This window comes from Siphateles boraxobius, unplaced genomic scaffold (assembly GCF_051911475.1).
Source record: "Siphateles boraxobius isolate OS27281-9 unplaced genomic scaffold, OSU_SipBor_1 55, whole genome shotgun sequence".
Lineage (NCBI taxonomy): Eukaryota > Metazoa > Chordata > Actinopteri > Cypriniformes > Leuciscidae > Siphateles > Siphateles boraxobius.
Genome location: NW_027509181.1, coordinates 10,744,795 through 10,757,339, shown reverse-complemented (window position 1 = coordinate 10,757,339; position 12,545 = coordinate 10,744,795). Strand labels below are relative to the sequence as shown.

Sequence of the window (12,545 nt, the reverse complement as noted above, 5' to 3'; positions counted from 1 at the left end):
TTAAATTAAATTATAATTTTGTTCATAAAAAATAGCAGCAAAAATTCTACTTTGCCATCACAGGAAGAAATTACATTTAAAATATTTTAAATGAGAAAATAGTTCTTTTTTATGTGTAATTACTTTATTTTGATAAAATAATTGCAGAATTGGTGAGCATTAGAGACTTCATTCAAAAACTGACCCCAAACTTTAATAACGGCATTGTAAACGAAATGGAAATGTATTTTTATTATTTTTGTTGTTGTTGTTGTTTACATTTTGTGTCTTATTTAGTTGCATATAAATATTTTAGACTACTGATTACATTACAGATTGTTTTAATGTAATACTGCATTTTACAGACATTAAACTGGTATCAGTAGCTTATCTGTCGACTGAAGATAAAACGGCAAGATATTTGTTCACATGCGTTACAGAATCAGCGCCATCTGTCTTCACCCGACAACCGTGTTCCGGATATGACGCAGGACGCGCAGTATTTGAACTTGTTTTCAATATCACGGAAGTGAAACAGAACCGTTTCCTCACATATTGATGTTGTTCTACTGCTACACCTAAACATTAATTCTTGTGCGTAAGTAAATACTTTATTTGTTTTATTCAGATTATTTTGCATAACCCTCAGTCTTAAATCAAGCAGAACATTAGCTATACTGTGCTTTTACTTGGGAGGTTCACGGGTCCTATTCATTTTGATTTTGTTATGAAAAAGCTGAGACATCACTCCAGACATGGCAGCGAAGGGGGCAAAGGAGACTCTCGTCAATAAACTGGGCTTTAAAAGCAACAGCTCGAAGTCAGTGGACACGGAGATCGAGAAACTGAAGAGAGAGAACCAGCAGCTGAAGAAAAGTCTGGAGGACACGAAGAGAGCTGGAAGACATCAACACACACATCCAGACTCTGACAAAGCCAAACTCCTGGAGGTGAACTCATGCCTGCATTCTACCTGAAATCTGATGGAGCTTTGTTTAAAATGTCAACAAATAAAAATCAATATGTCTGTCATTCTATAAATGTTTCTAAATATGTATAGAGATGTGTAGATAGATGTAAAAGTCTCTCCATTTCCTCGTTATGAAGTGAAACGTATGATCTCTTTTTAAATCTCCATTGTGCCTCAGAGAATTCTGTCCCTGGAGACTCTGAGGGAGAGGAACTGTCAGCAACTGCTGGTGAAGGATCGGGAGGTGTGTGTCCTCAGACAGCAGTTACGCTCCGCTCACGGGGACGTGGTGTCTTCACTGCAGAGCCAGCTCGAGGAGAAGCAACAGGAGGCCGAACAGAGAGAGAAACAGTTTCAGGCTCTCTCAAAGGAGACCGAAGACCTGAAAAACAAGTATTGTGTGGTTTCTGAGAGGTGTGACACACTTGAGAAACAAAAGGTAGGGGAAGTTGACTTAAGACCCTCCATATGGCATTAGGGCTTTCTTTAACTTTATTTTACAAGTGTACTGTTTAGAATTTTGAGCTTGAAAAATGTAGAATCTACTTCTGTCATGAACTTCTGTCATGGTTAAATAAGATACTAAATAAATGTAAAAATAAAATGAAAGATTAAATGTGTATAATTGTCAGGGTCCCTATATATATTTACTGTAAATTATATAGGACTATATTTTTAGTTTATTTATTCATAGTCTATAACCACAGAAACTGCATTTCGAGCTTGAAATTCTTAACGGTACACTTCAGTGCACTTTCCATTCTCTCTTATTAATTTAAGGGATAGTTCACACAGAAATAAATATTCTGTCATTAATTACTCACCCTCATGTCATTCCAAACTCTCCAGTCTCGATCGCTTTATATGATGAACAGATTAAATGTAGGCTTTTATTCACATAATAACATTGATCATTAAACATAAACAGAAGCTCAACTGAACCTGCTTGACGCGCGAGAACAAACCTCATTGGTTCTTGCTGAAGCTCAAACGTGCTGCGTAACACTAGAATGAACCTCATTGGTTCTCGCACGTCAAACGAACATTCTTGAGCTTCTGTTTACCTCAACTGATGTGTGAGTTGATGAATTTTTATATGTGAATAAAATACTAAATTAAGTCTTTTCATCATATAAAGTGATCGAGTCTCTTCGGAAATTTTAACAAAACTGCTCAATTCATATTGATTAGTTTTAGAATCTCTTTATGAAATTTTTGAAGCGTCAAAGTGGTAGTTGCCTAGACTGTCAATGGAGGGACAGAAATCATCAAAAAGATCTTCATTTGTGTTCTGAAGATGAACAAAGTCTTACAGGTTTTGGGTGAACTATCTCTTTAAAGACCTACAGCAATGACTTTGTTTTTATGTGCATATTTACTTTTGGGCTTATTAAAATAAGCTGTGTGTGTGTGTGTGTGTGTGTGTGTGTGTGTGTGTGTGTGTGTGTGTGTGTGTGTGTGTGTGTGTGTGTGTGTGTGTGTGGTATGTTATTTCCTGTCATTTAGCATCAAGGTATTTCCAGGTACATGAGTGTGTGATGAGGTTCATACAGTAGATGGCAGCATTTCATCTCAAACCTCAAATCTCAGTTTTCTCACTTTGAGAAGCGCCTAACTAGTGCTGATGGAGTGACGTTAGTAGACCACAATTAACTATTTTATTAATGATAAAATAAGAATAAAAATACATATATTTTAATCTTAATTGTTTTATTGAGACGATATCATTGGTCAACTCTATCAGTCTTCTGTCAAGAAGAGGTCAGAGTTCAGGAAAATCATGTGCTACCAACACTAGTCTAGGGTTAATGTTCGGGTTAGAGATTTTCAAGACCAATGAAATCTTTAGAATTTGCTCATAACTGGTTAGGGAGGGGTCATATATTTGCATAAAATTTGATAATTTCATCAAGAATCTTTAATTCCTTAATCGTAGCCAGACTTTTAAGAATCTCTCAGAGCTTTGTGAAAGCACACAAATTCCTGTCGTCCAGTTGAATAAATAAACAATGGAATTTTTAAATGTAAATATTCTCAAATAAACACTCTTACTGGAATTCAATTAAAGTCAGTGGGCCTTAGCTCTGCCAAGTCATCCTTTTAAGAGATTGTCAGCCTGTTGGGTGAAGTTCCTGTTCTGATCAGTTTGATTGTCTCAGCAGGGCATCGGTCAGAAATGTGCTTGGTTTGCACTGTACAAGATTGGCGTTTTAGCTTATAGGGGTGTAAATCTGACATTTCATCAGCATGCGATCGAACGTTGATTCTCTTAGCCAGCGTTACGATATTTGCTTATGCCTCCAAACATACTTCGATACGGTTACATTTTGATTAGATTCAGAGGCCTGCTATCGATATATGGATATTACAGTATTATGTGCCTATTTTTCACAATCGGTCACATTTTTATTAGCTCACAAATGCAACCAAAATATAACAGGAACATTTCCCGGTAACCGAACTTTATGAAAATTGCAAATCCTGTATCTCAACTGGAACATCCACAAAGATAATAAATAAATAATATGAAAAGTAATAAAATGTTGCCCGTGACCTCATCAAACAGTTCAGTGCCAATTTGTCATCTTTTTATACTTTGACATCTTTTTACACATTGCATCAATACATCATATTATTTGTTTGTCATTTAATGTAAGCATTGATCCAAATCGATGTGTCATTGGTTAAAGATTGGGCTAGTAACCCATAAATTGGTGTTTCAGGCCTAAGAAGAGGTTATTAGTTATGTAATTTATGTACGATGTCAAAGGTTCCATCTCTTTTATAATTTATAAGATGCATTTTTCTGCATTTTGTGTTTTTTCCCGACAGGTTTCATCTGGTGAGCTTGCGACAGTGCAGGAGCAGTTGCGAGATGTGAGTTCACAACCCAAGAGTTCAGATGAGGCGTTCCTGCTGCTTTCTGCTAGACTCATCTGTTCATCACCTCTCTCTGTTTTTGAGTACAGGCTCTGGAGAAGAACCATAACTGGCTCGTTTACGACCAGCAGCGGGAGGCTTATGTTCAGGGCATCTTAGCCAAGACCAAGGAGTTTGAGACGCAGTTAAATGAAGCAAATAAAGCACTCCAACAACAGCACAAAGAAGCCAGTTCAGATGGTCGAAATTCTTTAAAGACTCTCAAAGTGAACATAATAAAATTGTAGGTCTATGTAACCCAGTATCATCATTCGTTCTCTCTTCTTGCCGCACAGGCCAGTCTGCACAGGAGGCTCAGCGTGAGCTGGAGGCCGAACGGGCCCGTGTGAGCCGTTTCCAGACAGAAGTCAAGGATCTGAGAGCGAGGTATGAGGAGAAGAGCAGGGAAGCGGCCCAGGCCCGGGAGCAGCTCCTGGAGGAGAGGAAAAGAGACCGAGAGACTCTGCAGGAGGAGAGGAGGTGTTCATCTGAGCGAACTGCTCGACTGCACGCTGAGCTGGAGGACGAGAGGAAGAGGGTTGCCGAACTACTCATGCAGGTACACATGCAGAATTTAAACATGCTGTTATAAAACATGAACCTCATTTTGGGTGTTAGATCAATATGGACTTTTTAATTGCCAGTGTTTGGAGAACAGGGGTGCCAAAGGTCCTTCTCATGCCAATGTACATAAAGCCGTTTTGGTTGCCAAGTACATATATTGCAATTTTGTCAATCATGTACATCATTTAAAATATATTTTATTTGAATAATAACAGAATGCAATGGACTCGTTTAGCCTCAGTGGCCAGTCTGGCCGCTACAATTTCAATAATAAATCTTAAAGAATATTGAGCTTATTGGGGTTTCATTGCTCATTGATGTTATCATTTAATATAGTAATATATGTTTACTAGACCAGAAATCATGAATTTTGTGCTGATGATCAATTGTCATACAGACAATCACGATTCATGATTTACAGTAATTCTCTGTAGATTTGTTTATCGCAGGCTGATTAAACCCACAAACCTTAATTTATTTTTATACTTTGCAACAGTGTTTTTTGTTATTTGGCAAAAATGTATGGCAAGCCGTTTTAACTTTTATTCATTTACAGGATATGAATTCTTGATATCAACAATTCAATTTTCACTAGTTAAAATTATAGTTATTGATATCAGGAATTAGATTTATACTAGTAACAATGGCAATTTTTGATATCAGAAATTATATTTCCACAAGTAACAATGCTAATTCTTGATATCAACACTTACATTTTTACTAGTTAAAATGCTCATTCTAGATATCAAGAATTGTATTTCAACTAGTAAAAACTATAATTCTTGATATCTGTAATTGTAGGGCTGAAACGATTCCTCGAGTTACTCGATTACAAAAATTCCTCGAGGCAAAAACTCTGCCTCGAAGCCTCGTTAAATTCCTATGTAAAATGTAATTCACTATACGCGGGTCTATACTATAGCGCGTGATACATTTAGAATTTATTGGGCACGATGTCGGAGAGTAAAGATGTCCATAAACGGCAGAGAATGTCTAAAGTTTGGGATCATTACATACTTAAAAAGGAAGAGAACAAGGTGCAATGTGTCTACTGCGAAGTAGACCTGGCATACCACAACAGTACGACTTCAATGATTCAGAATCTGAACCGAAAACATCCACTCCATGCTCTCACCAAGCGTCACTGAAACATAACCTAATGGTGTGTTCACACCGAACGCGGATAGAGCGTCCAAATACGAGTCTATCGCGTCTAGTTAGACGCTTAAACATTCGCTCGAGTTTAAAATTCTATTCTTTTCTTTGCACTGACTTTGTATGTAATCTACTCGCGCAAATAATTAAAGTTGCGTTCGGTGTGTGAACCCCTTCACTTACACACACACACACACACACACACACACATGCACCCTCGTCTCTCTCACGCGCCAGTCAGATCAATTGCGGCAATGCATCACATATGCTTAAACTTTTATGTAGCCACGCAACAATAATTTCAGCGTGCATTCACTGTATACACCGCGACGTGATGGAGGAACACATATTGTATTGCAGTCTTTGCGAGACCTTGTTTGTATGTCACGTCTTCCAAATAGTTACAGACAACAACAAAAAATAAAGTCCCCAGGCTGCTTCTCCAAATCCACTCCTACTTTTGGGGAAGACATTTTAATTGGCTACCAAAGTAATTGAGCATAGAACATTGTTGGCACTTATACTAAATGGTTAAAAATTGCAATAAATAGGCCTAGTTTTGGAGCCAAATGTTGGAGTTGGAATAAGTTTTTTTTGTTTGTTTTTTGAGAAATAAAAGCCAAATGCTTGATCATTTTACAGCCACATCATTTTTGTTATGCATTATTTGTTTTAGTTGTTTAAAATACACAAAAATTCCGATTACTCGATTAATCGATCGATTAAGTGCTAGATTAATCGATTACAAAAAGAATCGATAGCTGCAGCCCTATGTAATTGTATTTTCACTAGTGAAATGTCACCATAGGCTGCCATTCAAAATGAATTGTTGAAAACAAGAATTGATTTCTTACTAGTTGCAATTCCAATTTCACATATCAGAAATACAATTCTTACTAGTAAAAACCTTTATTTTTGATATCAATAATTCAATTGTCACTAGTTGAAATGTCTATTCTTGATATCAACAATTGAATTGTTACTAGTAACAATGTTCATTTTTGATATCAATAATTCCATTTTCACTAGTGACAATGTTAATTTCTGATATCATGAATGTGATTGTTACTAGTAAGAAAGCCATTTTAGATATCTGAAATAATATTGATATCAGAAATAAATTTTCAGATATCAAAAATGATTTTTTTTACTAGTAGCAATTAAATTGTTGATATCAAGAATAGACATTTCAACTAGTGACAATTTAATTATTGATATCAGGAATTCACATTCTTACTAGTAACAATGTAATTATTGATATCAAAAATTATATTTCTACTAGTAAGAAATCACTTGTTGATATCAACAATTAATTTTGGAATGGCAGCCTATGGTGACATTTCACTAGTGAAATTACAATTACGGATATTAAGAATTCAATTGTTGATATCAACAATTCATATCCTGGAAATGAATAAAAGTTAAAACGGCTTGCCATAAAAATGTGATTGAAATATTAAAAGCTGCACAATTATCTCAAATAATTGTGATTAGATCTAAAATCCACGATCTGTTGATTAGTCAATAATTGCGACAGGTGTAATGTTTTCAATAATTTGTAGCAAATTAGCTTAAAACAAATATTAGTAATCAATCATAACTTTTTATTGATTGTGAATATTTGGATCAGTTAATAGAATTAACTTAATGTAGTAAAATTAATATTACAATCGATTAACCTGTTTGTGCCGTGAACACTAAGTGTTAATGGTTTATTAATTCAAAGAAATGTACATTTCCGGGGTATGGGAAATGTCTTTCTTACTGTACAGTACTATTCAGAGCCTGTAGTCAAAATCTACATGATTAGGGACTCCAGTATATGAGCTAGAGACATGGACAACTTTACGTGTGACATGAACAAGACTTTATTAACTAGACTAAACATTTACACTACTCTAACATACGCATACATGCATACAGCTGAAGAAACAAGAAAGCAAGAAGTTATAGCATTTGTTTGAAATTCAGCAGATCAATAGCCTTAAGCAAACCATCAGTTTAGTCTGAACACATCCTTCTTTAAAAGGGGTAAGGATACTTGATGTATCAAATAATGACACTAAAGTTGATGATACACAGGGCAACTTTTTGAGCAATGTTGCTGGGCAATGTTTTCTTCAACGTGCAACCAGATGAGACACAGGGCCCACGACCGATCTAAATCTTCCTGATAGAAATTGATTGCCCATTTTCAATGGGAAGGTGCCCAAGCAACAATCGCTCGGCAAGATTGCCCAGCAACATTGCTCAAAAAGTTGCCCTGTGTATCATCACCTTTAGTTTGATACTTGCATGTCTCGCCCATTTAACTGTCCTGATGCATTTTTTTGAGGCCTCAGTTGATCTCTGCTGATGTTGTCTTGATGAGAGAGAAGTCAGAGGATCTTTGGTGAATGGAAAGACAAGGCCGCAGCCTGGCACAAGCTTGGGGGACCTTAGAAAATTTCGAGTTCAGCATCACCTTAACATTAGGATTTCAGAAAGGAACTAAGAGACTAAAAAGGTGTGATCTTGTGATCAGGGATTTTTAAAGCGTGAAGATTTATAAGGCTCTTGTGAGCCAATAAGAAGTTGTTCCCTTTGAAGGGAATTTCTTTACGACCTTTTGTTCAAGCAAGCCTCTGAACATGTCATTTGATTGGGTGTTTAACAAAAGAATCTTCAAGATTCTTATAATACTAATGCGTCAAAAAGTTAGCAAAAATGTAATGTAAATGAACAAATGGGGGATGAAGATTGGAGTTTATAGAGACTAAACATGCTACACATATGATTTTGGTTAACCGTAGTATGTAAGTCTGGAACATTAATCCAAAAGAGTTTAAAAGAGAATGAATACATAGGCCGAACCACATAAAAGGAAAATCATGAGATGGGAAAATTAATGCATGTTTATACATTTCTCAAATGGATATAGAAAATATAGGATTAAAAGTGTTTATTTCTCCTTCTCAGCCAGAATTAACCGAGTCACAACTTTCTGCAAATTCCTTTTGGGGTCGTAAAAAGTCTTATTAGTCGTAATGTCTCCTGTAACAGGACACCGGGTTCTGTCAGTGTGTTAGCTTCATTCGGGATGTTAGTTTTAGGGGAAAGTTTCATAGACCTTTGTTGGGAGAGTGAGTTTGCTGGATTATTCATTAAATGTATTGAATAATTTGGGTGTCTGATTGGTCCAGATGCTACAGTTAATTAATAATACTTATAATATACTGATTTATAAAATGAGTTGCGATCTATAGTTTTACAAATGACAAAGACTTCTAAGCTACTACCACAGTTTGCTATGGGAGAATACTAAACATAAGTACTTGGGCAGTAGGCATTGCTGAATACACACTTCCAGTCTAAAGTTTATACAGCATTAGTGTAAGCTAGTTTTGATTTGATGCAGTTAACGGCTAATGCCGATCTCAAAATGGCCAAATATTAACAGATTGATCAATCCAGGCTAGAACTGGATTAAAATATTGATTTTCTTATTTTTATGAATCAATATAAATTTTAAATCCCAAGAAACGATTTTGAACAACTAAACATTTGCAGCGCCCCTCTTATCCGATACATCGCATTAAGCTTTGAGCGTTGCTACTTCTAATATGAAACAAAGTCTCAGCTTGTAAATTTTGTCAATTTTATAATTAAATTCAAACAATAAATACTGTTTTGATGCCCTTTAATGTGGCGTGACAGATTGATGTAGTGCCTCATTTTAAGCGAAGTGGCAGCGCGTGGAAATAAACATGAATAAACATCAGAAGTATGTTGAAAACTTTCCGAAATGTATCTTGTCTCATGTAATCGCTTAATCAGTGTTTCAAGCACAGGAAAATGTTGATAAAACTGCTTGTAAACAATGTCACGTAATGTTACATTTACCTCTGAGTAGCCATTCAGCTCATAGCTCGCTCGCTGGCTGGAAAAATGAACACTTCAATGAATCGATATTGAATTGAATCAAATTGCAAGTTTTTGAATCGAAATTGAATCGAATCGTGAAAGTTGTGTCGATGCCCAGCTCCATGCTGCATTTCCCAAATACTGTCCATTTTGGCCTCCAGTGCTTTTGGGAAACGCATCCTTGGTTTATGTATTGGTATAAATCTACTAATTTAATTTGACAGACATATTAACTGTATTTGATAGACAAAATGAGCAATACTTTTCTCTGTTTTGAAAGGTGAACCGATTGCAGAAATCTCTGATGAATCAGCAGGAGGAGCAGAAAAGAATCGCTATATTGGAACAACAGGTATTCAGATTATTTTGAGTGTATATACCCCCTACTGCTGATTTGTGCTGCTCGGGCTGATCTACTTTAAACGGCGTTTCTCACAAATCGCTTACTACGCCTTTAATGGTTACACCACATGACATATTTTAAAACCAAATGAAGCCAACATGAATTTCTAAGACATGCACTTTGCACAATGCACATGCATTTTAAACTAGATTGATGAAGAATCTTTTTATTGGTGTTATCACCCTTATTTGTCATTGACCATCCTACAGATCCATTTGTCGGCCAAAGAATCTGAAAATGAAAAGGTAGACCGTCAAACTTTACAGCACCAACTGCACAAAGTTTTGAAAGAGCTGCGGAAGGCCAGAGACCAGATTACACGCCTGGAGTCTTCCGTAAGTTCTGAGATACTCCTTGATGCGTCCCTACATGATCATTGACATTTTTTAGCATGTAATTGTGTAATAATATGCTTGTTATTGACCTTGTGTCTCAGAAACAGCAGAGAGAGTCTCGTTTCTCTGAGCCCAGCTCATGTAACAGGATGGATTTTGAAAGACTGACTATTCAAGATCGAACCACGTCTCCATCTAAAGTCCATAACATGCTAGACGAGAGTATGCTGGAGTGTCCGAACTGTGGCGCTTCTTACCCCACCAGCCAACACAGAGAGCTGCTCGCACACCTCGACTACTGCTTCAGATAAAACTTCATTATTTGCAGTGATTTACTGTAGTCACCATTCTAAAGAAATGTTTCAGTATTTTATATTAACTTGTTTCATCATATATATATATTTTTAAAGAAAGTAGCCACGGTTTTAAATTCTTGAATTTGAAAAGTTTCAAGGGACTTTTCTTTTAATTCATAAAAGGAGCTGTTTACATGGGGCATATTTAAAAATATTTTAATTTATGAGTTTAATTGTATGTTTTTTTCTTTTGGTGACCAGGTTGCTCTTTTATATGCAGTTAATCAGTGTTGTCTCCCCCAAAAAAAACATTTTTCACATAGTCCTTCACTGAATTGTCAACTCTACTTGAATAAAAGGAAAAAGACAAAAAAAAACGGTGTTTGTCTTGTATCCTCGTTTTCCCATGTATCCTCATGGCACCTCTGAAGTGTTACTTGTCTAGAAACGAGTCCTGACTTTGCAAACTAAATCTGTCTTGAATTAGACTGCATGTGTAAATCCTGCATTAAACTATTTAAAGGTGGGATTAGGTGAAGGCACAGTAGCGAGTTTATAAGAGGAAAACGAGTTTATAACTCGATTCCAAGAAGTGTCATGCATTATTTCATTGCCAGTTAAGCAATATATTTGAGTAAGGATAACTGGCAACAACAATAGAGTCCTGACTGAGAGAGAAAAAAAGCATATAATCTAGATTGATTCACTAGATCCCTGGTCATCTGTGAAGGCATAGGACATATACACTATATATATATATATATATATATGTACATACAGGTCTTGACATTAACTTTTTTGCTCACCAGTCACTGGCTAGTGGTTTTCCAGTTACTAGCCACTCTCTTAATTTCCAAGCAATATAATTGTGGCCAGTGAAAATGCATTTTTATTACACAATATTGGGTGCACGAGAATGAGATGAGACGATGTGTAACACTATTTTTAATAGTCTTTTATTCATCTGAAATTCACAAAATGCAAAACAATGCAGGTGTGTTTTGAAATGGTATTACTGATAAAGGGCTATGTCACTAACTATTATTTTGGTAATCAAGTAATCAGATGATTATTTTGACAATGGAGTAATCAGATTTTTTTTGTGGTAATAAAGGCTATTATTCACTTAGGTCTGTTTTTAAAATGACTCAAAATACACATAAAATAGTGACGGAATAATTTGCTCAATAAAGATTATTAAACTTTACAGCACGATCAAATACTTGTTTAATATTGGCCGATCAACATTTAAAGCTCCAGTAGGTAGCTTTTGTAAACAAATATTTGTTAAAACTGTCATTATGTCCTGAAAGTAGAATATGAGCCAGATAATCTGTGAAAAAATCAAGCTCCTCTGGCTCCTCCCTGTGGTCCTACTGCCATTTGCAGAAATACACTGCTCCCGGTCAGAAACAACCAATCAGAGCCAAGAGGAATGTCTTAGCCGTGTCAATCACGCTCGTGTACGCGCTGATCACCCCTCTCTTGCACAGCGCGAACGCGTACCGTCGTTCGTGACTCTCCTGTTCGAACTCGTTCATCCAAATGAACAAATCTTTTTTCGAGTCATTTCGTTCGTTGAATGAACGAAATAACTCGAAAAAAGATTTGTTCATTTTGAACGAGTCTTTTTCAGAGTCATTTCGTTCATTCAATGGACGAAATGACTCAAAAAAAGATTCGTTCATTTTGATGAACGAGTTCGAACAGGATCACGAACGTGCATCACAGAACAGAGCAAGGCGAGCATTTGTGCTTATAAAACTTAAAGTTTTTTATTTATTTTTGAAATGACCGATCGTTTCGCTAGACAAGACCCTTATTCATCGTCTGGTATCGTTTAAAACCCTTTGAAGCTGCGCTGAAACTGTCATTTGGTCCTCGAAACGTTTGTGTCCTATTGAAGTCCATTATATGGAGAAAAAGCCTGGAATGTTTTCATCAAAAACCTTCATTTCTTTTTGACTGAAGAAAGAAAGACATGGACATCTTGGAACGACATGGGGGTGAGTAAATTATCA

General features: G+C 36.2%; 1 protein-coding gene across 2 annotated transcripts; it reads left to right on the top strand.

The window, feature by feature from the left end:
- Window positions 1-481: 481 nt before the first annotated feature.
- cep55l (centrosomal protein 55 like) lies at window positions 482-10,901 on the top strand. Of its 2 annotated transcripts, none has more exons than XM_077206160.1 (9): window positions 482-577; window positions 716-929; window positions 1,128-1,388; window positions 3,782-3,826; window positions 3,919-4,069; window positions 4,165-4,427; window positions 9,771-9,842; window positions 10,103-10,228; window positions 10,330-10,901. In XM_077206160.1, exons 2-9 carry the CDS (start codon window positions 735-737, stop codon window positions 10,537-10,539), a joined length of 1,323 nt encoding a protein of 440 aa, XP_077062275.1. In that variant the 5' UTR covers window positions 482-577; window positions 716-734; the 3' UTR covers window positions 10,540-10,901. The 2 variants fall into 2 exon arrangements, with proteins under 2 accessions (XP_077062275.1, XP_077062276.1); XM_077206161.1 differs by having other exon boundaries at window positions 503-573.
- Window positions 10,902-12,545: the final 1,644 nt, after the last annotated feature.

Bases quoted from the DNA above. Each gene is read 5' to 3' on its own strand.
- cep55l (XM_077206160.1), top strand. From the start codon at position 735: ATGGCAGCGAAGGGGGCAAAGGAGACTCTCGTCAATAAACTGGGCTTT. The intron at 1,389-3,781 runs GTAGGGGAAGTT...TTTTCCCGACAG, and splicing joins ACACACTTGAGAAACAAAAG to GTTTCATCTGGTGAGCTTGC. The intron at 4,070-4,164 runs GTCGAAATTCTT...CTTGCCGCACAG, and splicing joins CAAAGAAGCCAGTTCAGATG to GCCAGTCTGCACAGGAGGCT.